Raw genomic sequence first — 27,296 nt, forward strand, 5'->3', positions numbered from 1 at the left:
GGGGAAGAAAAAAAGAGTATGTAAATACATCGTAATTAATTTGTTTTATGTTTATATTTGAATTGAAATCAATTCGATTAAAGGACACTAATTAATAGGTAGTATGGTACACCTTCCATCTCTCGTCCTCAGGACTAAGTGCCACGGTGCCACGGGGTCTTAAAGACCCTTGTCAGGTGACATCGATGGAGTCGCCTCGCAATCTGTAAACACCCATTGATGGGAGATGGGCAGTGGAGTCACCCATTGATGGGAGATGGGCAGTGGAGTTTTTGTTGACCAAGAGTGCATGGAACTTTGGAAGCCCAGTCAGCCTCCTACTCTCACTCCAGCATATTCTGTAGACGCGAGAGGATCGTTCTCTCATTGTCTGAGTAAACGTCACGTTGCACTCCCCCGACTCTCACTCGCTCTCTCCGTGTACGTATGTGCTACTCTTTTCTCTCTGTTGTCCATGCTCCCCTCCACCTGCGCAGTGCCCAAATGGTGGGTTTTTCATTCACTTCCATAAACCCCCTGTGATTTGCATCTGTATGTAGCTTTGCTTTGCGGGTTCTCCTCTAACTACAATTTTGCGTTGCGGGCTCTCTTCTAACTGCAGCTTTGCTTTGTGGGTTCTCCTGCAACTGCAGGGTTCTCACCTAGTGCCCATGGTGGGTCTTCGCCTTTTCTTCATTAATTCCTCTTTCCACTCTCTCCAATCTCCGATTCACCTCTGCATGTAGTTTTGTTTTGTAGGTTCTTCACCCCCTCGCGCCTTTTTGGCTATGGCGCTCCTGCATTCATCGCCTCTGCACGCTCATGAACCATGCCTTTTGCAGACCATCAGTGCTTTCAGAATTGACCGCTTTCCATTGGACACACAGCTGCATCTCTCCAAGAAAGCCAACAGTTATGGCCTTCGATATGGGCCTTCTGTGTGCTGCATCTCTTCTTCGTCAACATTGGAAGGTTTTCAGCGACTATGGGCATCAAGTGTTTCTCCATCTCTACATGCAATGGCAGCTCTTGCATTGAGCTTTCCCCATGCATCAGCAGCCCTAGCTACCTTCTTACACCAGAAGAACATGTTCAAGAAACCAGTCTATGGTTGTACTAGTGAATCAATCCATGGTCATAACAATGAACTGCTGGCAGAACTTGAATGCAATTCAATGAAAAGGGGACTCTCCAGCTGCTTTATGGAGCAAGGTGGGCTGGCTATGGCGTTGCTAAGCACTACAGCGATGGCTAAGGACCACATAAGCCCAGTTCTAGCCACCCTATGTGCTAATCCTACCTTCATGTCAGGGCTAGTGGCATGGACCATAGCAAAGGTTCTTAAGGTTTTTACCACTGTCTCTGTGGAAAGCAGGTGGGATTTCAAGATGCTGCTTGGATCTGGGGGCATGCCTTCATCACATTCAGCTCTTTGTGTTGCCCTCACAACCTCTGTTGCTATCTGCCATGGCATAAGCGATGCCCTCTTTCCTGTATGCCTTGGCTTCAGCCTCATTGTCATGTATGATGCAACAGGGGTGAGAAGGCACGCAGGCATGCAAGCTGAGGTAAGGGTCTTCTTCTTTCTTCACTCTGTTTTGAGTTTCTGCTTGTTGTTTATGGTTCACAATTTTTGTAAGGTTTATATTGCATGATATGCCCATGTCACAAGCATTATTGTCAGCTTTAGCCTTAAGTATTGCATGATGTGCTCATGTTATAAGTATGACCACAGTTATAGCCTTTTGTAATGCATGCTACGCTTCTGTTACAATCTCTTCAGCAGGGACTTTAGTGTTATAGTGAGTACGAGGCTTGTAAGGCATGCGACTTGTGTCATAATTCACATAATGTTTGGGTCCTTGGATTGAGTCGTGGCTTAGTATGGTGGTGTTTGTGTTAGACATCATCCCCTACTTGCTCGCTTTTTATTTGGTGTCCTATTTTAGCCTCTAGGGCTAACCATGTTAGTATGAGGGGCTGGTCACCCCTCACATATATTTTTCCATATTTTTTCCCATTTTATGGAGTCTTGGGTATTTTTCCCAATCGTGTAGGTATTTATAATTTATCTCCAGTCGGCTGCCTTAATGTAGAGGTATATATAGCAGGCATGCCTCCCTCATATTTCACTGCTTAGCATTGCTTGCCTAGCTTTGTCTAGCTGAAATCCCTCACATACGAGGTTCTCCCCTCTTGCTCGGGACTTGTATTCCTTTTGGATGATGATATTGAGAGCAGGTTCTCACTTGTGATTCCTCTCCATCTCTCTCTCTCACTCTCTCCTGTGTTTCCACTTTCCCTTCTTCCGCTGCACTTTCTATCATGATATCAGAGCACCGGTGATTGTCAGTGTTGGATGCTCCCTCCTCTACCTCTTCAATTCTGCGTTTTTTTTGCCTATGGACAGATCTGCATTTTTTGCTTTGAAGCTTGCGTTTCAGTTCTTCAAGGGCTGATTCATCCCTACTTCAGTGCGCTGCAGTTCCTCCTCATCAGGGCGTCAGTTGTTGGCAGCCTCTAGGCAGCCTGACAGGGGCGTGTTTTTCTGGACAGCATACTTACCCTTCTCAGCGGCACCTTCCACGGTTCTCATGCGTGTTTTTTCAGGTCCGGATAGCAACATAGCTGTCCCAAACAAGCTGCGTTTTTGGCATGTTTGGGCTTGCTTTTCTAGCCCTGATCTTGGAGCTCTCTGGGCTCTCCTTTGCCTATCCTTTCTGGTTATCTTGTGCCATCGCTTCCACCCTCTGGTTGTTCTCTGTAGCAGCAGTTCTTCATCCGATGCTTCAACGTTTCCATATTCAACCCATTCTACAGCCCCTTACACCTCTGCGTTTTCAGATTTGTAGCCATGGTTGCTGCATTTTTCTGAACCAATCTTGTTGGTAGCTCTACCTTCACTTGGGCTTCATCTGTTGGACCCGAAGGTACCTTCTCTTCAGCGTTTTTTCTCATAGGAGGTGTGGACACTGGTTGACTTGAATTTCCAGTTTTGTAGCCCTTGTTTGGCTGCGTTTCCTTCTCCAGTGGACACAGATCACTTGCATAGGGAGTTTCTTGTTTGGATCGTGGCTTTGGAGGCAGTTTGGTACTTGAGGATTCTAAATTTCAGATTTCAGTCAGCGTTTTACTGATTTTGGAGCATCTATACCTTTGTTTTGTTCCTGGCCTACATGGTTTCCCAGTTTCTACATGTTCCTTACCTTTTGTTGGCGGTGGAGTGCTATTTTTGCTGGATAGCAGTGTTTTGGCTGCGTTTTGCTTCCCACAGGAGTTTTCTACACTCAGAGGGGGCGTTTCTCTAGCTACTTCACTTGAGAATCAGTTTCGGGAGCTGTTTTGTATCTGTGGAGACTTTTTTCTGTGACAGGAGTTTTCAGTTTTTTGGAGGAGAGCAGTGATCTTTTCAGAGATCCTGAGCAGAGCTTATTTTGTTTGAGCTTGTGTTCTTTGCAGTATTTGCAGAGATCCTGAGCAGAGTTTATTTTGTCCGAGCTTGTGTTCTTTGCAGTATTTGCAGAACAAGGAGGGTGTTTTGTCCTTTTGCGCTGTGATCCTTTCACATGGATCCTTTATTTGTTGCTGATTCTTGGGATCTGGTTCTACTTCTGGAACAGTCTTCTGCTATCTGTGATGCTTTTGAGAACTTTGCTACCGCTGCAGTTTATATTCATGCTTCCCTTTCTCATTGTGAGGAGTCCATCTCTGCATCTCTTTGTGATGCTTCTGAGGATGCTCCTCCCCCTGCCAGTTCTGCAGACTTGTTGTTTTGGAGGATGGTTTTTTGGACCCGGTGGGATGCTTTGGATCTGTGGTTGGCAGGTTGCTAACCGTGCCTGGGACGCAGTGGTACTTCCAGAGTTTTTTGGATTTGGATCAAAATTAGGTTGGGCTTATATCAGTCCGACGATATTTTTTTTTCAGAGGGGGATGTGGAGTCCTTTCGTCTTGCGATGCCCTCCTCAGTGGCATGTACTTATGTACAGCATTGGGCAAGTCATGTTATGGAGTTTGAGGAGATGGACCCCATCTTTTCTACAGAGTCTTTACATCTTACGATGCCGATCTTTTCAGAGGATGCTTTTGTACAGCATCTGGCTACTCTTTGTACAGAGTTGGAGCAGATTGACTCTATTTCTTTTGAGGGTTCTAGTGAGAAGCAGTTTGCTTCTCCCAGGATTGATTATATAGAGGATTTGATCTTGGTTGGTTTTGAGGTTTTTCATATCTTCTCCAGGCTGGATACACGACATTCGTCTTCGGGGAGTGTTCTTACACTTGGGTTTTGGAACCATTATTTGGAGCAGCGTGTCGCAGCCTATATGGTTGTTTTCTTCCAAAGGAGCGGTGTACCTGGCAGCTTGTTTTGTTGCTTTTGTAGTTGGGTTGCTGAGGAGATTGCTTGTGGAGCTTTCTTGGTACCTGTTTCTGCAGTCTTTCATCTTTGATCGAGGATGGCGTCTCTGGCTTCTTGGAGTTTGCTCAGCATCCGGTGCTGAGAGAGGGTGTTAGTCATCATCCCCTACTTGTTGGCTTCCTATTTGGTGTCCTATTTTAGCCTCTAGGACTGACCATGTCACATACGAGGTTCTTCCCTCTTGCTCGGTACATGTATTCCTTCTGGATGATGATATTGAGAGCAGGTTCTCACCTGTGATTCCTCTCCATCTCTCTCTCTCACTCTCTCTCCTGTGTTTCCACTTTCCTTTCTTCTGCTGCACATTCTATCATGGTATCATAGCACCGGTGATTGTCAACGTTGGATGCTCCCTCCTCTACCTCTTCAATTCTGCATTTTTTCTGCCTATGGACAGATCTCCGTTTTTTGCTTTGAAGCTTGCGTTTCAGTTCTTCAAGGGCTGATTCATCCCTACTTCAGTGGGCTGCAGTTTCTCCTCATCAAGGCATCAATTGGCAGCCTCTAGGCAGCCTGACAGGGGCGTGTTTTTCTGGACAGCATACTTACCCTTCTTGGCGGCACCTTCCACGGTTCTCAGGTGTGTTTTTTCAGGTCTGGATAGCAACATAGCTGTCCCAAACAAGCTGCGTTTTTGGCCTGTTTGGGCTTGCTTTTCTAGCCCTGATCTTGGAGCTCTCTGGGCTCCCTTTTGCCTATCCTTTCTGGTTATCTTGTGCCATCCCTTCCACCCCTTGATTGTTCTCTGCAGCAATTCTTGATCTGAGGCTTCAGCGTTTTCATATTCAGCCCGTTCTACAGCCCCTTATACCTCTGCGTTTTCAGATTTGTAGCCATGGTTGCTGCGTTTTTCTGAACCAATCTTGCTGGTAGCTCTACCTTCACTTGGGCATCATCTCTTGGACTCGAAGGTACCTTCTCTTCAGCATTTTTTCTCATAGGAGGTGTGGACACTGGTTGACCTGAATTTCCAGGTTTGTAGCTCTTGTTTGGCTGCGTTTTCTTCTCCAGTGGACACAGATCACTTGCAGAGGGGTTTCTTGTTTGGATTGTGGCTTTGGAGGCAGTTTGGTACTTGAGAAGGATTCTGAATTTTAGATTTCAGTCAGCATTTTGCTATTTTTTTTTTCCGAAAAAAAAGATCCTTCTATTAGTTAATGAGAAAACGCCATAAGGCTACAAAGCTCACCTCGCAAGGAGGGATAAAAAACACAGTGAACACCTGAGCTCCACCCCCGTGGTGGTTGGCCGCTCTCTGGGGGGGGCTACCTAGTAGTACATGTGGGAGGTGAGAAAAGCCAAACTGGAGGCCTATAGTGCCAAGTGACATCCTCGCCCCTCGCGGTGAGGAAAGGGCCAGGCTGCCAAGTGCGGAGGAAAGCCTTGCGGCGCTCTCTCATGCGATCCGAGTCGCCCTGGAGTTTCCCCCAGAGGGCCTGTATGACCTCCGTCGGTGGAGTCGCCTGGCGGTCAATGGCCTCCCTGCATCGGGCTCTCCATATGTGCCAAGCCGTCATGCTGCTGATCATCTCCCATCTGTGCCCGACCCCCTCCTGAGGGGCTGCCGAAGAGAAGTCTGGCGTCGGAACCGCCGCCATCGCCCTGTCAGAGACCTGGATGGTCGCACTGCCAGGGACGTCCTCATATCCAAGGGCCGGGCCGCTGTCCGTGGCCCAAGCCACCGCACCCCATGTCACCAGCATCTCACCTGGTGAGCCTGCAAAAACCATCCTGAGAGCGCGCTGCCAGACCTGCTGTGCCTGTGGGCAATCCCATAAGTAGTGCCGCTGCGACTCCTGTGCATGGCCGCACCGAGGGCAGGACGCTGGGTGTCTGCCAAAAGCTAGCCAAGCTCCCACAGCCAGTCCTCTATGCGCTGTGAGCCAGAGAAAAAGCATCACCTTCCGGGGCCGGAAGCTGGCCAGCATTTTGCTGATTTTGGAGCATCTATACTGGTGTTTTGTTCTTGGCCTACACGGTTTCCCGGTTTCTACATGTTCCTTACCTTCTGTTGGCGGTGGAGTGCTATTTTTGCTGGATAGCAGTGTTTTGGCTGCGTTTTGCTTCCCACAGGAGTTTTCTACACTTAGAGGGGGCGTTTCTCCAGCTACTTCACTTGAGGATCAGTTTCGGGAGCTGTTTTGTATCTGTGGAGACTTTCTTTTGTGATAGGAGTTTCCAGTTTTCTGGAGGAGAGCAGTGATCTTTTCAGAGATCCTGAGCAGAGTTTATTTTGTCCAAGCTTGTGTTCTTTGCAGTATTTGCAGAACAAGGAGGGTGTTTTGTCCTTTTGCGGTGTGATCCTTTCACATGGATCCTTTATTTGTTGCTGATTCTTGGGATCTAGTTCTACTTCTGGAACAGTCTTCTGCTATCTGTGATGCTTTTGAGAACTTTGTTACCACTGCAGTTTATATTCATGCTTCCCTTCCTCATTGTGAGGAGTCTTTCTCTACATCTCTTTGTGATGCTTTTGAGGATGCTCCTCCCCCTGCCAGTTCTGCAGGCTTGTTGTTTTGGAGGATGGTTTTTTGGACCGGTGGGATGCTTTGGACCTATGGGGGTTGGCAAGTTGCTAACCGTGCCTGGGACGCAGTGGTACTTTGAGAGTTTTTTGGATTTGGATCAGAATCAGGTTGGGCTTATATCAGTCCGATGATATTTTTTTTTTCAGAGGGGGATGTGGAATCCTTTCATCTTGCGATGCCCACCTCAATGGCGTGTACTTATTTACAGCATTGGGCAAGTCATGTTATGGAGTTTGAGCAGATGGACCCCATCTTTTCTACAGAGTCTTTACATCTTACGATGCCGATCTTTTCAGAGGATGCTTTTGTACAGCATTTGGCTACTCTTTGTACAGAGTTGGAGCAGATTGACTCTATTTCTTTTGAGGGTTCCAGTGAGGAGCAGTTTGCTTCTCCAAGGATTGATTATATAGAGGATCTGATCTTGGTTGGTTTTGAGGTTTTTCATACCTTCTCCAGGCTGGATACACGACATTCGACTTCGGGGAGTGTTCTTTTACTTGGGTTTGGAACCATTATTTGGAGCAGCATGTCGCAGCCTATATGGTTGTTTTCTTCCAGAGGAGCGGTGTACCTGGCAGCTTGTTCTGTTGCTTTTGTAGCTGAGTTGCTGGGGAGATTGCTTATGGAGCTTTCTTGGTACGTGTTTCTGCAGTCTTTCATCTTTGATCGAGGACTGCGTCTCTGGCTTCTTGGAGTTTGCTCAGCATCCGGTGCTGAGAGGGTGTTAGACATCATCCCCTACTTGTTGGCTTCCTATTTGGTGTCCTATTTTAGCGTCTAGGGTTGACCATGTTAGTCTGAGGGGCTGGTCACCCCTCACATATATTTTCCCATATTTTTTTCCATTTTATGGAGTCCTGGGTATTTTTCCCTGTCGTGTAGGTATTTATCTCCAGTCGGCTGCCTTCATGTAGAGGTATATATAGCCGGCATGCCTCCCTCATATTTCACTGCTTAGCATTGCTTGCCTAGCTTTGTCTAGCTGCAATCCCTCACATACGACGTTCTCCCATCTTGCTTGGGACATGTATTCCTTTTGGATGATGATATTGAGAGCAGGTTCTTACCTGTGATTCCTCTCCATCTCTCTCTCTCACTCTCTCTCCTGTGTTTCCACTTTCCCTTCTTCCGCTGCACATTCTATCATGGTATAAGAGCACCGGTGATTGTGAGCGTTGGATGCTCCCTCCTCTACCTCTTCAATTCTGCGTTTTTCCTGCCTATGGACAGATCTGCGTTTTTTGCTTTGAAGCTTGCGTTTCAGTTCTTCAAGGGCTGATTCATCCCTACTTCAGTGGGCTGCAGTTTCTCCTCATCAGGGCGTTAGTTGGCAGCCTCTAGGCAGCCTGACAGGGGCGTGTTTTTCTGGACAGCATACTTGCCCTTCTTGGCGGCACCTTCCAGGGTTCTCAGGCGTTCTTTTAAGGTCTAGATAGCAACATAGCTGTTTCTACAGCCCCTTATACCTCTGCGTTTTCAGATTTGTAGCCATGGTTGCTGCGTTTTTCTGAACCGATCTTGCTCGTAGCTCTACCTTCACAGGGCTTCATTTGTTGGACCCGAAGGTACCTTCTCTTCAACGTTTTTCCTCATAGGAGGTGTGGACATTGGTTGACCTGAATTTCCAGGTTTGTAGCCCTTGTTTGGCTGCGTTTTCTTCTCCAGTGGACACAGATTACTTGCAGAGGGGGTTTCTTGTTTGGATCGTGGCTTTGGAGGCAGTTTGGTACTTGAGGAGGATTCTGAATTTCAGATTTCAGTCAGCGATTTGCTGATTTTGGAGCATCTATACCGGTGTTTTGTTCTTGGCCTACACGGTTTCCCGGTTTCTACATGTTCCTTACCTTCTGTTGGCGGTGAAGTGCTATTTTTGCTGGATAGCAGTGTTTTGGCTGCGTTTTGCTTCCCACAGGAGTTTTCTACACTTAGAGGGGGCGTTTCTCCAGCTACTTCACTTGAGGATCAGTTTCGGGAGCTGTTTTGTATCTGTGGAGACTTTCTTTTGTGATAGGAGTTTCCAGTTTTCTGGAGGAGAGCAGTGATCTTTTCAGAGATCCTGAGCAGAGTTTATTTTGTCCAAGCTTGTGTTCTTTGCAGTATTTGCAGAACAAGGAGGGTGTTTTGTCCTTTTGCGGTGTGATCCTTTTACATGGATCCTTTATTTGTTGCTGATTCTTGGGATCGGGTTCTACTTCTGGAACAGTCTTCTGCTATCTGTGATGCTTTTGAGGACTTTGTTACCAGTGCAGTTTATATTCATGCTTCCCTTTCTCATTGTGAGGAGTCTATCACTGCATCTCTTTGTGATGCTTCTGACGATGCTCCTCCCCCTGCCAATTCTGCAAGCTTCTTGTTTTGGAGGATGGTTTTTTGGACCCGGTGGGATGCTTTGGATCTGTGGTTGGCAGGTTGCTAACCGTGCCTGGGACGCAGTGGTACTTCCAGAGTTTTTTGGATTTGGATCAGAATCAGGTTGGGCTTATATCAGTCCGACGATATTTTTTTTTGTCAGAGGGAGTCGTCCTTTCATCTTGCGAGGCCCACCTCAGTGGCGTGTACTTATGTACAGCATTAGGCAACTCATGTAATGGAGTTTGAGCAGATGGACCCCATCTTTTCTACAGAGTCTTTACATCTTACGATGCCGATCTTTTCAGAGGATGCTTTTGTACAGCATTTGGCTACTCTTTGTACAGAGTTGGAGCAGTTTCTTTTGAGGGTTCCAGTGAAGAGCAGTTTGCTTCTCCCAGGATTGATTACATAGAGGATCTGATCTTGGTTGGTTTTGAGGTTTTTCATACCTTCTCCAGGCTGGATACACGACATTCGACTTCGGGGAGTGTTCTTACACTTGTGTTTGGAAACATTATTTGGAGCAGCATGTCGCAACCTATATGGTTGTTTTCTTCTAGAGGAGCGGTGTACCTGGCAGCTTGTTCTGTTGCTTTTGTAGCTGAGTTGCTGAGGAGATTGCTTGTGGAGCTTTTTTGGTACCTGTTTCTGTAGTCTTTCATCTTTGATCGAGGATGGTGTCTCTGGCTTCTTGGAGTTTGCTCAGCATCCGGTGCTGAGAGAGGGTGTTAAACATCATCCCCTACTTGCTGGCTTCCTATTTGGTGTCCTATTTTAGCCTCTAGGGTTGACCATGTTAGTCTGAGGGGCTGGTCACCCCTCACATATATTTTCCCATATTTTTCCCCATTTTATGGAGTCCTGGGTATTTTTTCCAGTTGTCTAGGTATTTATCTCTAGTCGGCTGCCTTCATGTAGAGGTATATATAGCCGGCATGCCTCCCTCATATTTCACTGCTTAGCATTGCTTGCCTAGCTTTGTCTAGTTGCAATCCCTCACATACGAGGTTCTCCCCTCTTTCTCGGGACATGTATTCCTTTTGGATGATGATATTGAGAGCAGGTACTCACCTGTGATTCCTCTCCATCTCTCTCTTTCACTCTCTCCTGTGTTTCCACTTTCCCTTCTTCCGCTGCACATTCTATCAGTTTGCTCATTCCATTAAATACTTACAGTTATTGGCAGTTCATCATGCTATTTATGTACTCTCATTGTGCATGAATAGACTACATTGAGCCTGGTTGAGAAATTATGTAACCAAGCCCCTGTATCTGTGCTGGATGAAAAGACTACGCACATGTGGGACGCTTGGCATGGGGGCTGTCACATGCATCGGTCCCTCAGAAGCATGTGTCATCACTTGGACTTTGGTGGATGAGAAAACTAAGCACGTACGTCCTCAGATGCATGTGCCATGACAATTGATGAAACAAGGCAGTTAGTGTATGCATGTAGTGAATCAGTATGGTGTAGGAATGGACAGATTTGGGGCAATTTTGGACAGCCTAAGCATTTGTAAACAAGCCTGGCCAAGGGACCAATGGTTGGGCACCTTTTGAGTCCAGTTTGAACACATTTAGTGACTTTTATTACAAGGCTTGCAAAAGGCTGACTGACTGGAGTAGTTGGACAAGAATTCTTCCATTTAAAGGTATCCCTAACTCCCCATTCTACATAACCTCTACAAGAACTTTCTGGAGCAGCAAAGAGAGAGAAGATCTGCTCAAGAAAGTAGCAGAATTCAGCTCAGTTCAACAGCAAAGTTAAAGCACATCAAGAGACTAGATGTGAGGGCAAAAGGATGAAAGGACCAGATGTACAGATGTATGAGAGATGAACACAACATGAAATGGGTGAGTGAGTGTATATATGATGGTGAGTGAATATGTACAAGAGGCCCTCTGATGAGAGGTGACTCTAGGTCATAGTCACAGGGGACGGGACCTTGGGACGTGGGGATGCCGTTCCGGGACGCGACAGCAATGGGGACGGATGGGGACGGACGGACGTCCCCCCTGGAGGCGTCCCTCACAAGGGATGGGGGGACGGGGATGGCTACGGCCCGGGATGCTATGGGGGATGGCAGCGAGCTGTTGCGCTCTCCAACGGTCCGTTTTTCGACCGTTTTTCTGGCTGTTTGGGGATGCCTTCTCCTCTTGCCTTGGCCCTTGGCCCTTGCCTCTTCTCTTGAGTCTTGCCAAGTTGCCTCTCTCTCTTGCCTATCTATATAAGAACAAGCACACACACACTTCCTCACACACACACCTTCAAGCCTTCAAGGAAGTTCAAGTCTCTTGAGTCTTTGCTTGTTGCTCAAGCTTCAAGCGGCAAGCCACACTCTAGTCTCTACTCTCTCTAGTGACTAGTCTCTCTCCCTCAAGCCTCTTCCAACTTCCGAGCCTCTCACACAAGGCTCAAGCACTCTAGTCTCTACTCTCTCCCTCAAGCCTCTTCCAACTTCGAAGCCTCTAGGCTCTCACACAAGCACTCTAGTCTCTAGTCTCTCTCCCTCGAGCCTCTCTCCCTCTCTCAAGCTATCTTCAACCATGACATCCTCCTCACGTGCCGAGGCTTCCTGTAGAAGGACGATGGAATGGACATGGTGGAAGGAGGTTAACTACACCCCATCCGCTTATGGAGGCGGTTCTTGGCCATGGGCATACAAGCTGTCCATACCGGCGAACAGGTGGCGCCGACAAAGTGCGAGCCCACCTCTTGCATGAGAGTGGGCATAAGGTGCGGTTTTGCACGAATGTCACGCCTGCAAAGAGATGTGAACTTCTCGACAAGCTTGCCGTCTACGAGGCGGTCGAAGCGGCAAGGACACGACGAGTGGCCGTGGATCCCGCGACGATGGGGAGAGGAACTCAAGCCTCTTTGATGGAGTCATGTGGTGGATCGGGATCATGCACGCCATCACCTTCACCATCGAGTCGAATGTTGCTCCATCCATCCATGACGCAGGCACCCTCCATCTCCTCGGCCTCTCAACCCTTGCGCAACAGCCCATGATGACAATCTACACTTGGGGAGAATTGGAACCCCTAGTTGAAGGAGGAGGTGGATATGGCAGTGGCCCACTTCTTCTTCTACGACCATATTGCCTCTCAAGTGGCTAGGTAAGTGCGATCGATCATTGCCAATTCATCATTCATGTTTTCATCATACTAGTCCCCTTCTCATTAGTAATTTGCTTTCTTGAATAGGTCGGAATACTTCAAGGTCATGGTTAAGAAGATTGGGGAATATGGCTCAACCTATACTACACCCCCCTCATCGAAGAGCTTGTGCACACTACATTGCTCGAGAAGGAGAAGCGCATTGTAGAGCAAGCGGTCGACAACACAAAGCGGCAATGGAAGAGGAACGGAGTCTCTCTCATTGTGGATGGATGGAGCAACACTTGCAAGAGGAGTATTCATGGCATGGTTGCATATTCCCGCGGAAAGATGTACTTCATCTCATCTCATGATGCATCCGGCACTGAGAAGAGCGCGGATGTGCTTGCGGCGGAGTGGGCTACCACCATGGAGATCATTGGCCCCGAGCATGTAGTGGGCTTTGTTGCAGATGGGGAGCCTTCCAATAGGGCAGCGGGAGCTATCCTCCAAGGTATGTATGGGCATGTCACGGTGTCCTTTTGTATGGCTTATTGCCTAAACAACCTCCTCAAGGACATAAGGGCATTGCCATGGATCAGCCCGCTCATTGAGGAGGCCAACACCATGGTCTCCTTTGTCCTCAACCACCAACAACTTTGGCATGAGTTCAACAAGAGGTCCTCTCTCTCTCCTCAAATATTCTCCTACGGTCATGTAGGGAATTTGAACTATTTTTAGTTTTATCTCTATTTTCATTTTGTTGCCCCCCGAAGTGGAATGTAATCACATGGATGTATCTGATTAGTCCTATAGGTCAGATGTGGCCTCTAAAGGACGTTAATATAGTTCTCTCTCTCTCTCTCTCTCTCTCTCTCTCTCTCTCTCTCTCTCCTCAAATATTCCGACACTCGGTTTGCCTACAACTTCCTCATGTTAGGCCGGTTGAAGGATTGTAGCGGTGCTTTGAGGGGGCTTTTCCTTAGCGAGGAGTTTGTCAACATGCAAGAGTCCCGTACAAACACTGGCCAAGAGTGTAGGTTACGGGCAGATGACGCCTCTTGGTGGGAGAGTGTTAAGACCACGGATGCTATAGTGAGGCCCATAGTCCACCTATTGGGGATTGTAGTCGCTATGCAACCATGCATAGGAAAGGTCTATGAGGCCATGGATCTAGCACAAATTTACACTAAAATGGTAAGCTTTTGAGTCATATCAACAAAATACGCCGATCAAAGAGTGAAGGCGTTGACGGTTGATTGTATTAATAATTAAGTAGATACAAAATGAGTCCTGACTCAAGAGTCAGGACTAAGTCTTAAGGAGGCACAATACATGGAAGGACTCAAATGACAAAAAGTGCTAAAGCCTAGAGGCTAGAGCTAAGTAGTAAGGCCTATGAATCATGATCCATGAATGATCATCCCGTGAAGTGCTCGCCTCATGGTCATGGGTAGCTTGTGCCAAAGGAACGTCAAGCTCATCCCCATTGGCATGCTACTGCTGCATCTCATCCTCTTGTTGGTCTTCTTGTTGACTCATCTCCCACTCGGTGAAGGGATATGCCTTCTTGGTCACGCTCTTGCAAAGCATTTGCAAGTTTGCACTCATGAAGACAAGATCATTGGCACACTCTACCCCAAGTCGGTTCCTCTTCCTAGAGGCAATGTGGCTGTAGGTGTTCCAAAGTTGCTCCAAGCAAGAGGAGTTGACGGCGTGGCTAAGTATGCGAATGGCCAGTTGCTATAGCTCCGGTCCATCCGAACCAAAGTCCTCCCACCATAGAGCAACACCAACTTTGGAGCGGTCCATTTGTGTATCATGATAGCCATAGGAGCCATGCAATGACATGTACATTGAAAGCTGGTCCCTAATCTTGCGCCTAAAAGATGCATCAGGCACAAGACGGTCCAAGATGATCCTCCACCCAGTTGCTTTCTTGCTTGTTGCCTTGGAAGTTTGGGTCCACCACATAAGCTGTTGCATGCAATGGAGAGTAGTAGGAATTCAACCTTCCTAGACACAAGGCATGGATCTCCTCGTATTTGACTTCATCAGGCATGAAGTCTTTCAACTTCTATATCATGTGATCCATGGCCTTGTAGACCTTGCCTATGCATGGTTGCATAGCGTCTACAATCCTCAATAGGTGGACTATGGGCCTCACCATAGCATCCGTGGTCTTCACACTCTCCCACCAAGAGGCGTCATCCACCCATAACCTACACTCTCGGCTAGTGTTTGTACGGGACTCTTGCATTTCGACAAACTCGTCGCTAAGGAAAAGCCTTCTCAAAGCATCGCTACAATCCTTCAACTGGCCCAAGATGAGGAAGTTGTAGGCAAACCGGGTGTCGGAATATTTGAGGACAGAGAGAGAGAGAGAGAGGACCTCTTGTTGAACTCATGCCGAGGTTGTTGGTGGTTGAGGACAAAGGAGACCATGGTGTTGGCCTCCTCAATGAGCGGGCTGATCCATGGCAATGCCCCTATGTCCTTGAGGAGGTTGTTTAGGCAATGAGCCATACAAAAGGACACCGTGACATGTCCATACATACCTTGGAGGATAGCTCCTGCCGCCCTATTGGAAGGCTCCCCATTTGCAACAAAGTCCACTACATGCTCGGGGCCAATGATCTCCAACCCACTCTGCCCACAAGCACATCCGCGTTCTTCCCAGTGCCGGATGCATCATGAGATGAGATGAAGTACATCTCTCCACAGGAATATGCAACCATGCCATGAATACTCCTCTTGTAGGTGTCGCTCCATCCATCCACAATGAGGGAGATTCCGTTCCTCTCCCATGGCCGCTTTGTGTTGTCGGCCGCTTGCTCTACAATGCTCTTCTCCTTCTCGAGCAATGTAGTGCGTAATCTCTCGGATGAGGGGGGCGTATAGGTTGAGCCATACTCCTCAATCTTCTTAACCATGACCTTGAAGTATTCCGACCGCTTCAAGAAAGCAATTTACTAATGAGAAGGGAACTAGTATGATGAAAACATGAATGATGAATTGGCAATGATCGATCGCACTTACCTAGCCGCTTGAAAGGCAATGTGGTCGTGGAAGAAGAAGCGGGCCACTGCCATATCCACCTCCTCCTTCAACTTGGGGTTCCAATTCTCCCCCAGTGTAGATTGTCGCCGTGGGCCGCGCAAGGGTTGAAAGGCTGTGGAGATGGAGGGTGCCGGCGTCATGCATGGAGCAACATTCCGGCTTGATGGTGAAGGTGATGGCGTGCATGATCCCGATCCACCACATGACTATATCGTAGAGGCTTGAGCTCTTCTCCCCATCGTCGCGGGATCCACGGCCACTTGTGGTGCCCTTCTTGCCACTTCGACCGGCAAGCTTGTTGAGAAGTTCCCGTCTCTTTTCGGGCGTGACATTCGTGCAAAACCACACATCATGCCCACTCTCATGCAATAGGTGGGCTCGCACTTTGTTGGCGCCACCCGTTCGCCAGTGCGGTCAAAGCTTGCATGCCCATGGCCGAGAACCACCTCCATGAGCGGATGGGGCGTAGTTAACCTCCTCCCACCATGTCCATCCCGTCGTCCTTATACGGGAAGCCCCGGCATGTGAGGAGGATGCCATGGTTGAAGATGGCTTGAGAGAGGGAGATAGAGGGAGGGGCTTGAGGGAGAGAGACGAGAGACTAGAGTGCTTGTGTGAGAGCCTAGAGACTTGGAAGTTGGAAGAGACTTGAGGGAGAGAGACTAGATAGTAGAGAGTAGAGACTAGAGTGCTTGAGCCTTGTGTGAGTTGGAAGAGGCTTGAGGGAGAGAGACTAGTCACTAGAGAGAGTAGAGACTAGAGTGTGGCTTGCCGCTTGAGGCTTGAGCAATGAGCAAAGACTCAAGAGACTTCAACTTTCTTGAAGGCTTGAAGGTGTATGTGTGTGCTTGTTCTTATATAGATAGGCAAGAGAGAGAGGCAACTTGGCAAGACTCAAGAGAAGAGGCAAGGGCCAAGGTAAGAGGAGACGGCATTCCCAAACGGCTAGAAAAACGGACCGTTGGAGAGCGCAATGGCTCTTTGCCGTCCCCCATAGCGTCCCGGGCCGTAGTCGTCTCCGTCGCCCCGTCCCTTGTGAGGGACGCCTCCAAGGGAGACGTCCATCTGCCCCCGTCTGTCCACGTTGCTGTCGCGTCCCAGAACGGCATCCCCATGTCCCCTACGTCCCTTGTGACTATGGCAAAGAGGGCTGCTGTCCCAAGGATAACTGTAGAAGAAAAACGCAGAAATGCTGTAGCAGAGAGTGGGCTGCTGTCCTAAGATATGAAATGATGATAAAACGCTGATGTGCTGTACTGTAGCAGAGAGTGGGCTGCTGTCCCAAGGTGTGAGCTGATGTAAAACGCTGAAGCGCTCTACGGGATGCTGTCCCATGATATGAGATGATGTAAAACGCTGAAGTGCAGAGGGTGGGCTGCTGTCCCAAGGGTATGTTGCAGAAGGAAACGCTGGAGCTGTCAACAAAGATGGTATGCTGATGTAGAGCGGCCCCGGCGGCGGCGGCAGCAACAGCAGCAGCAGAAGATGTGGTCAATGAAGTGGTCTATGATGTAGTGCCATGCTGAGGGATGAAGCTATGCTATATATAGTAGGTACGGTTACTAGTCGGCCCAGTAAAGGGATTGTCGGCTAGTAGCAAGACCCAAACATCCAACATAAAACCAAATAAACCCAAAAAAATCCCCTTTTTAGGGCTTGGAAAAATGCCATTTTCACACACCCCCTCTTAGGCCAAAAAGGGGACCATGAGAGAAGATGAAGGATACCAAGGTCCCATACCGACACTTTGGCAGAAGGAATGTATCCCCCTTTGGAAGCAAAGTCTGATAAGATTAGAGAGGGAGATCGTGATGGCAAAGGTGTAGAGGGTGAGTAAATGTAGATGGATTGATCGTGATGGCAAAGGTGTAGAGGGTGAGTAAATGTAGATGGATTGATCATCTCCCAAGGTAAGATCTTGAACGGGGCTCTCCATTGAGTAAGAAGTCCCATTCCCTGTGTGGTCCAGATGAAAGCAAGGAGAATTAACTTCTGGTGAGAAAAATTGGTCCTCCGAAATAGCAGGTAGACGATCCATGCTGTGTGCTTTCGAGGTCTTCAGTCCCTTTGCTCACGATAGCTATGATACCATGTGAGGGCAAAAGGACGAAAGGACCAGATGTACGAGAGATCAGAGCACATCAACACAACATGAAATGGGTGAGTGAGTGTATATACGACGGTGAGTGAAAATATGTACAAGAGGCCCTCTGATGAGAGGTGACTCTGAGTAGAAGACCGATGCATTAGCAAAGATGATGTCGGAGCTGAAGCACCATCGATGACAAAGGATCGCATCGATGTGAGGCAAAGGCACTCCGTGAGGTGGTCGGTGTCAAAGGCTCGCGTCGGTGGATGTAGAGGCACTCCGAGGTGGTAGTGGGCAGCGGAAGGTGAAGTGATGTAGACTCTAGTGACAAGGGTGTTGCGGTACCTGGGGGGTGATGAAGAGCAGAGAGGGCTGCCGTCCCAAGTGGTGTAGGCTCTGGTGACGAGGGTGCTGCAATACCTGAGTGGTGGTGAGGAGCAGAGAGGGCTGCTGTCCTGAGTGGTGCAAGCTCTGGTGACAAGGGTGCTACAATACCCGAGGGGTGGAGAGGAGCAGAGAGGGCTGCCGTCCCGAGTGGTGTCGACGAAGATAAGTAGAGAGGGTTGCCGTCCCGATGATGTGAGATGGTGAGCAAAGAGGGCTGCTGTCCCAAGGAGATTCGTAGAAGAAAAATGCAGATATGGTGTGAGTGGACTGCTGTCCCAAGATATGAACTGACGATAAAACGCTGATGTGTTGTACTGTAGCGGAGAGTGGGCTGCTGTCCCAAGGTGTGAGCTGATGTAAAACGCTGAAGTGCTCTACTGTAGCAAAGAGGGCTGCTGTCCCATGACATGAGCTGATGTAAAACGCTGAAGGTCTCTATTGTCATAGAGAGGGCTGCTGTCCCATGACATGAGCTAATGTAAAACGCTGAAGTGCTCTATTGTCGTAGAGAGGGCTGCTGTCCCATGATATGAGCTGATGTAAAACGCTGAAGTGCAGAGAGTCGGCTGCTGTCCCAAGGGTATGCTGCAGAAGGAAACGCTGGAGCTGTCAATGAAGATGGTATGCTGCTGTAGAGCAGGCGCCGGCAGCAGCAGCAGCAGCAGCAGCAGCAGCAGCAGATGTGGTCGATGAAGTGGTCTATGATGTAGTGCCATGCTGAATGATGAAGCTGTGCTATATATAGTAGGTGGGCTGCTGGTCGGCCCAGTAAAGGGACTGTCGGCCAGCAGCAAGACCCAAAAATTCAAAATAAAGCCAAATAAACCTAGAAAAATCCCCTCTTTAGGGCTGGGAAAAATTGTTGGTCATGTCCACTCCCGGCTAGTTTAGGTGTGAACCCCACGGGCACTTTTTCCCTGTGACTGGACACAGGTTTTTTCCCGTGTGAACACACTTATGTGTGTTGGGCACTTTGCCCTAGGCCTTTTAGTACTCACTTGTACTTTCATTTCATATCATTATTGAGTACATCTTTTCCAGCACTCACGTTTCTCTGTGCTTGAGGTTGTGTGTGTGTGTGTGCAGGCTAGCTTCCATCCTACCCAACATTGGTATCAGAGCTTGGTTAGGGTTAGCATTAGGGTTTGCCCCCTGTTGCCCTTCAGAGCTTGAGCCTATTGCACACATCAGGGCATTAGGGTTTTGTTGCATTAGGTTAGGGTTAGGGTTTTGCCTTCAACCGTCTTGCAGTCACCCTGCCGCCGCCCTCAGCCTCCTCTACAGGTCATTTGGTGTAATTGGATGCCTAAAAATTAAGGCTTTTCTACATTGAGCCCATTTTTGGAGCATTCGACCAATTTACATTTGATTTGCCAAGATTTGAGCACTTGCAGCTTTTACAGGTGTCAGCTGATTGTGTTATTCATGGCACATGTATACATTTGTGGTTTGCTGTAGTATATATATGCCATTGTGGACACTTTGACAGATTTGCATCATCGTGCAGTACACTTGCAGATTTGGGACATGCATATGTATTTCTCGTGGTGAAGGAGTTCCCTTTTAGTCCATTGGTTATCCTGCTATTTATCTCCCGCATTCTTATGGTTTTGTTGGGCATTGCCTACTCTTGGTGACTTGTGACAGATTTGTTGTGCTATCATGGCCAACAGTAATAATGACCTCTTTGGAATGCTATCTCAAGAGGACAAGCTCAATGGAGACAACTACCCGATGTGGGCTTATATGATGCGTCATGTTTTGGTTGCCAAGAATGTATGGCTATATGTGGAGGGCACTGAGGAGTGTCCTCTTGCACCTGCCCCAACGGAAGGTGAAGTGATACTCGCTCATCCTCCTGCAGGTCCACCTCCTTGTCTTCCTCCTAATCAACAGCAGCGTACTTGGATGCTAGGGATGCTCAGGCCCATGCATTGATTGCTCTCTCGTGCCGCAGGCATATCATTAGGCACATTTGTTTTTGCACCACTGCAAAGGGTGCTTGGGACACCTTGGCGGCGTTGTATTCAGGTCGCAATGAGGCTTGTGTAGCCTACCTTTGGGGCAAGCTTGAGACTGACCGCATGCTTGAAGGTGACTCTATATCGATCAGTACCTTACGCATGTGAAGGACCTGTTAGAAGTCATCTCCTGTCTATTTGTATACACCAGGGCCTCTGTTGTGGGTGTGCCCGCCCGTATATCATTTTTCCACACTCCCCGTATTTTTTTTCCCTATTTTTTTCATTTTTTCCTAGTGGTTGGAGGGCTGCCAGGTGATGCCAGGAGCACCCTATTGCTGGCCGACTGGATCTACATCAGTCGTCGTGGGCTTTAGGAGTGCTGGCCGACTTGCTTTGCTCAGGCGTAGGCATCAGATTGCTGGCCGACTGCTATTTTCAGCAGTCGTGGGTATTTTCTCAGTCGTGGGCACCATCTGTAGCTGGCCGACTGCTCACATGGAGATGTATATATTGCCCCTCAGCCCCCACCACTTTCTCATTCAGTTTTTCGGGATCTTGTGTATAGAGAAGAGTTTACACACCTATCTCTCTGTGTTTCTTGTGCTGATTATTTTCTGCAGTCTATTTGCTCTTGTCTACCCAAGTTTGGTTGTCATTTCCGCTGCATATTCTGACATGGTATCAGAGCCCTAGGCTCTAGGAGATCTTGGGCGTTTTTCTGAGCAAGAGGGGGAGCAACAGGTTGCTGATCGGTGGACTGTTCCGGGCTGAACGGGAAGAGAAGGTGCAAGAGGAAGGCGGGCAAAGGGGCTGGACAGCCACTTGCATATTTTCAGATTTTTAGATTTTTCCCACCCACCCACCCTTTCATGTTACTCTCCGAGATGGCAGATTTACTAGAGATGGCTGAGAAGCACGTGAAGATTTCGACTCTCCCCACGTTCCCAGTGGATCGGCAGTTGGACGGGTCCAATTACGGCATCTGGAAGGTCATGATGGAGTCAGTTTTGGAGTCATATGATCTTGCTGATTTTATTATCATAGGGGTGCCACGGCCGGAAGCTGAGGAAGGGGAGTTATTATCGACGAGGAAGGACCGTGAGGCACAGGCACACATGTGGGACCGTGTCAACACCAGGGTCCGGTCGTTTATATTCCTCAGGTGATCAACCATGTGAAGCACATGACGCTGGCGAGAGGCATATGGGAGCACTTGGCTTCTTTGTACAACAGGGTGTCACCCATGAAGCGGATATCCTTGGAAGTGCAGATGCGGGTTATGAACCCTGCAAAGTCTTCGACGATGCGGGAACACATTAACAAGCTGAAGGCCCTTCAGCAGGAAGTCCTTCAAGCGGGGAAAGAGATATCATCCGAAGATATGGCCATCACGTTACTTTCCCACTTGCCTGGTCAGTACTCCGCTTTCTATTCCTCGTTGATCACGAGTGGCAGGCTCAGCACCATTACTTGGGAGGAGCTTGTGCCAATGGTCTTGGACCAGGAGGAACGTTTCACGAACCCTCCTCACGGTGGAGGTTCGGAGGCCTTAACTGGCCAACGGTCGAAAGGCCGTAATACCAACAAGGGCAAAGGGAAGGCTTCACCGGAGAAGTCTTCCGAGAAGAAGCCTGATCCAGTACGAGAGAAGCTGAAGGCCGAAAGATCGTGTAATGATTGTGGCGAGAAAGGCCACTACTGGAGGAAGTGCCCTAAGTGGACAGGGAAGAGTGCTGATTCCTCAGCCTCAGCTGGGAAGACTCCGGCATTTGTGCACTTGGAGATGGTGGACTCCGATGATTCATCATCCTCGAGCGAGGAGGCAGTTGGCTTCACCGCGTAAGGATACTCGGGAATGGATTCTCGACAGTGGTGCTTCCAGGCACATGACTCCATCTCGTGACTTCTTTCTGGATCTGAAACGGCAGTCAGGTCGTATTTTTATTGGCGATAACTCCACTATTCCGATACATAGTGAGGGCCGGATGGAGATTATTCCCGACGGCAAGGGGGGCAAGCATGCTTCCCGTGTTCTTTATGTCCCTGCTTTGGGCTTTCATCTTTTGTCAGTGCATGAGGTATGCAAGACTGGCTTTCGGGTGGAATTTGAGGAGCATTCAGTTGCTCTAAGGGACCGTGAGACAGGCAAAGTTGTTTGGGAAGGCGGTGTGGAGAATGGCATCTACAAGCTCTCTGCACTCTCCTCATTGACAGGCTCTCAGGTCGGAGATTTGTGGCACTTTCGTTTTGGCCACTTAAATGTGGATGCTTTGCGGCGCGCCTTCCGGGACCAGATGGTGGTTGGCTTGCCAGATGTTGGTAATAGGCAAGGACGCTGCAGTTCTTGCATACGTGGTAAGCAGCACAGGGAATCCTTTCCGAAGCAGGCTTCCAGGCGGGCTTCGAATCCATTGGAGTTGATTCACACTGACTTGTGTGGACCACAGCAGATACCATCCATGGGAGGATCTCTCTACTTCATGCTGCTTGTTGATGATTGTACCAGATTCACGTGGGTCTACTTTCTTTCACAGAAGGACCAGGCTTTTGCTCGGTTCAAGGATTGACACGTGATGGTGGAGAAAGAGTCTGGATTTCAGGTCAAGACTCTCAGGGCTGACAAAGGAGGTGAATTCTCCTCGACTGTATTTTTCCGGTTTTGTGTAGATCATGGCATCAAGAGGGAATTGGCCAATACTGGATCGCCTTCGGAGAATGGAGTTGTTGAACGTAAGAACAGGACTGTGGTGGAGATGGCGAGGACCATGCTGGAGCATCGTGATCTTCCTCGTTCACTTTGGGGTGAGGCTGTGGCAACAGCTGTCCATACCATTAACCGCTCTCCGACAACTTCTGTACCCCATATGACTCCGTTTGAGGCATATTTTGGCAGGAAACCCGATGTCTCGCACTTCCGTGTCTTTGGGAGTGACGCGTATGTACATATTCCGAAGAAGCAGAGGGGGAAGCTTGACTCCAAGTCCCGCAAGCTGGTATTTGTGGGGTATAACTCTCTTTCCAAGGGATACAGGTTGTATGATCCAGAGAGGAACGAGATTGTTGTCAGCCGGGATGTGGTCTTTGACGAGCATGTTCCAGCATCCACTGTCGAGGAGCCGCCACTTCTTGGAGATCCAGAGGAGTCTGATGATGATTCCCAGTATACTACTCCAGTTGATCCACCTCAGTCATCACAGGAGGTTGAGCCCGCAGCTGGAGTTGAGCCCCCGCGAACACAGGAGGCTCCACGATCTGTTCGAGTACCTAGGTGGTTGTTAGACACCCTTCGGGAGTCAGGTGTCACGGAGCTACCCTCCGAGTGGACCACAGAGGACGGCCCTCGAAGATCACGTCGAGTCCGAGATAAAAGCAACACGGCGGGGCTTCTTCAGGTGAACTATGCTCTAATGTCTCGTATCATGCGGGATAAAGAGCCCACTTCCGTAAAGGAAGCCCTTTCACAGGATACTTGGAGGGAAGCCATGCGGGTGGAACTTGATGCCATCGAGAAGAACAACACTTGGGAGTTGGTACCGAGGCCGTCGAAGCGGTCAATCATTGGTGTCAAATGGGTCTTTAAGACCAAGTACGCGGCTGATGGGTCGGTGGACAAACACAAAGCCAGGCTCGTGGCTAAAGGTTATGCTCAGCGGCCAGGCATCGACTACGAGGATACCTTTGCACCAACAGCACGGATGACCACGATTCGGACCGTTCTTGCCCTTGCTTCTTCTCAGAGGTGGCCCGTGTACCAGATGAATGTAAAATCTGCGTTCCGTAATGGTGACCTGCAGGAGGAGGTGTACGTTGATCAGCCTCCAGGCTTTATTGTTCCAGGATCGGAAGGGATGGTTTACAGGTTACGTAAGGCCTTGTATGGTCTTAAGCAGGCTCCCAGGGCTTGGAATCAGAAGATTGATTCCTTCTTTATTCGGACTGGATTCCAGAGATCGGTTGCAGATCCGAACCTGTATCTCTTTCGGGAACGCGGCATGGTCACACTTATCATCCTTTATGTGGATGATCTCATTCTCACCGGCGGTCATGTGGAGCACATCGGAGTGACGAAGGCTGCCTTGTCAAAGGAGTTTGAGATGACCGACTTAGGCTTACTCCACTTCTTCTTGGGATTGGAGATCTGGCAGACCCAGAGGGGGTTTTTCGTCTCTCTGCAGCGGTATGTTCATGAGTTGCTTGAGGCCTTTGGGATGGAGAACTACAAGCCTATTACTTCGCCGATGGACCCAAACACAAAGTTAACTGTTACAGATCCTTGTGAGCGAGTTGATGCCTCGCAGTACCGGAAGTTGGTTGGTTCATTGATCTGGTTGCTGAACACTAGATTGGACTTGAGCTTCTCTGTGGGGCTGTTGAGCTCTTTTATGCAGACGCCATTGAAGACTCATTGGGACGCAGGATTGCGGATCTTGCGGTATCTGCAGAGTACGAAGGATCTGGGACTCTTTTACACAGGAGGGAATGGAGTCAAGCTCCAAGGTTGGAGTGACTCAGATTGGGGAGGAGATCCAGACACGAGGAGATCTACTTCAGGATACACTTTTACCCTCGGCTCAGGAGCAGTTTCTTGGAGCAGCAAGAAGCAGCCAACTATTGCCCTTTCTTCGACAGAGGCAGAGTATCGGGCTGCTTGTGGTGCTGCTTGTGAGGTTGGATGGCTGCGGAGGCTGCTAGGCGAGATGGGGTTTCTACAGAGGGAGCCCACAGTCATCCAGTGTGATAACCAGAGTTGTATAGCTATTGCTCGGAACCCGGTTTTCCATGCCCGGACCAAGCATATAGAGATACAGTATCACTTTGTACGTGAGAAGATCTTGGCGGGTGACATCTTGCTACTTTATTGTTCGACGGAGGACAATGCGGCGGACCTCTTCACGAAGTCTCTACCTCAGGCTACGCTCAGGCGGCACTCCAGCTCCCTGGGGTTGGTTTCACAGCCAGGAGCTGAGAGGGGGTGTTAGAAGTCATCTCCTGTCTATTTGTATACACCAGGGCCTCTGTTGTGGGTGTTCCCGCCCGTATATCATTTTTCCACACTCCCCGTATTTTTTTCCCTTTTTTTCCCATTTTTTCCTAGTGGTTGGAGGGCTGCCAGGTGATGCCAGGAGCACCCTATTGCTGGCCGACTGGATCTACATCAGTCGTGGGCTTTAGGAGTGCTGGCCGACTTGCTTTGCTCAGGCGTAGGCATTAGATTGCTGGCCGACTGCTATTTTCAGTAGTCGTGGGTATTTTCTCAGTCGTGGGCACCATCTGTAGTTGGCCGACTGCTCACATGGAGATGTATATATTGCCCCTCAGCCCCCACCACTTTCTCATTCAGTTTTTCGGGATCTTGTGTATAGAGAAGAGTTTACACACCTATCTCTCTGTGTTTCTTGTGCTGATTATTTTCTGCAGTCTACTTGCTCTTGTCTACCCAAGTTTGGTTGTCATTTCCGCTGCATATTCTGATAGGACCTACGAGAGCATCTCATTAACATTGATGAGGTCTTGACAGATAGCTATCTTGTTTAGACAGTTTTGCGTAAGTTGCCTGACTCTTATCAGACATTTGGCACCACTTTGCAGTTGTTGGCTGGCAATGCACCTAATGCAGTCACTTTTGACAACCTTGTGACTCTCTTGCTCAGTGAAGAGCAATCTCGTTCCAACAGGAACAACATGATGTCTGTTGAGTCAGCAATGGCTGCTCCCTTTCGTGGGAATAGATCTGGGCCTAAACCTAGCCCATCAGATCCTCCCAAGACAGAGGACAAGCCTGAAAAGAAAAAGCGTTGTAACTATTGCAAGAAAACAGGGCACATCATAGAGGAATGCAAGAAGCGTATTGAGAGTGAAAAAAAGAAGAAGATGGCATCTTCCTCTACAGGTGCAGATCAGGCCAATTTGGCTATACATGTGTCAGCCTTGACCCGTACCAGGAGCGTTCCATGAGGAGATCCGGTGGGGATTTGACATTGCCCTAGGCCTTTTAGTACTCACTTGTACTTTCATTTCTTATCATTTTTGAGTACATCTTTTCCAGCACTCACGTTTCTCTGTGCTTGAGGTTGTGAGGTTGTGTGTGTGTGTGCAGGCTAGCTTCCATCCTACCCAACAAAAATGCCATTTTCACATACCAGATCTTGAAGATTTCATTGTAAATATTTTATTCTTAGTTTGTCAGTTAAAATATGCAAAAATTTAGATCGAGAAAGAAAATCTTTTCCTTTCAGTTTGCAGCATCCTACTCATCTCCAAGCAACAAGGAAGATTCCCTTACATCTCAGCCAGCATATGTGCAGTCCTTTAGTCATCTGGACTTGCATCAGTGGCCAAGGAGAGTCTTCAGCAGAGCCTCGGGATAGTTGGATACTCCGCCCACATTTGGGCCTCCTCGTCCTTGCGTTGGGAGAGAGAGAGAGAGAGAGAGAGCACATGCAAGTTGAACTTAAAAGGCCCTAAGTAATTTTTGCATCATTCATATGACACGTGGCTTTTAAAAATCTTGCTGCAGGTGCTGAATTTGATCGTGGAGGATCTGTTCCAGGGACATCCAGTCAGTGAGAAGAAGCTCAAAGAACTGCTTGGCCACACACCTTTGCAAGTGGGTGCAGGTGCCATTGTCGGGATTGTAGCTGGTTATCTTTGTTCTCATGGGTAAACTACTTTCCTTGGACGACATGAGCTTTAGGACACAAGCTTTAGATGTGGTGTGTGATCGGACATGAGCTGGCTTTAGATGTGTGCATGACAGCTTGTGATTGCTGATGAAGAGCATCTCTTCTTTAACTTAAAGTACCATGAAGTATAGTGTGAGGGTTCATAGAGCTACTAAATGCATGTTTTGCACAGCCTTTTGTGGGTACTAACTCTCTCATATTTCTGATGAGTTGTTTTATGTGACAACTACAAAGCTTGGAAATGTGAAAAAGGTAACCTTGTGCATGGTTGATGGAAAGAAGATATGGGTTCAGATTCCATTTTTTGTTGCATGGAGAGTAGTCTCATTTCTGCTCTGAAAGTTGGGTTAGAACACACAGAACACACAGATCATTTTTGGTCAAGTGTGAAAAGTGAAAACTGTACCACATAGCAAGGAAATACATGATGTAATAAATCATGTTATGCGTTAGTGCCAGACTATCATAACAAGTACGTGTCTAAGAGCTTCTCATGGATCTTTTTTCTTGGGATTGTCGTCTAGGCTGCTCGTGTTTTCAAGATTAGGATTGAGGGCATGTACAAGATACAAACTAAAATATCATGGCCCTCGACCCCTTGTTGACATCATTAAGGAAAAGCTTATTACCTTCCAAATGGTTAGAATCGCTTCAAATTTCAATGCCACTCAGTGGGTAAGGAAATTCTCCTTGTTGGCTAATGATCTATAAGAAAATCCCTATCCTTTTGGC

The 27,296-nt window shown here is 48.4% G+C and overlaps 1 protein-coding gene across 1 annotated transcript; it reads left to right on the forward strand.

Moving 5' to 3' along the window:
• The first annotated feature begins 403 nt into the window (after positions 1-403).
• LOC147633434 (uncharacterized) lies at positions 404-26,862 on the forward strand. Its single transcript, XM_086806512.1, has 4 exons — positions 404-486; positions 602-653; positions 739-1,547; positions 26,399-26,862. The coding sequence occupies exons 1-4, from the start codon at positions 427-429 to the stop codon at positions 26,543-26,545; spliced, it is 1,068 nt and encodes a 355-aa protein (XP_086662638.1). The 5' UTR covers positions 404-426; the 3' UTR covers positions 26,546-26,862.
• The last annotated feature ends 434 nt before the right edge of the window (positions 26,863-27,296 follow it).

Source organism: Cibotium barometz, chromosome 12 (genome assembly GCF_041138505.1).
Source record: "Cibotium barometz isolate CiBa-2024 chromosome 12, ASM4113850v1, whole genome shotgun sequence".
Lineage (NCBI taxonomy): Eukaryota > Viridiplantae > Streptophyta > Polypodiopsida > Cyatheales > Cibotiaceae > Cibotium > Cibotium barometz.

Coding starts and splice junctions, on each gene's coding strand:
- LOC147633434 (XM_086806512.1), top strand. CDS start 427: ATGTGCTACTCTTTTCTCTCTGTTGTCCATGCTCCCCTCCACCTGCGC. Junction 487..601: donor ACCTGCGCAGTGCCCAAATG/GTGGGTTTTTCA, acceptor TTCTAACTGCAG/CTTTGCTTTGTGGGTTCTCC. Junction 1,548..26,398: donor ACGCAGGCATGCAAGCTGAG/GTAAGGGTCTTC, acceptor ATCTTGCTGCAG/GTGCTGAATTTGATCGTGGA.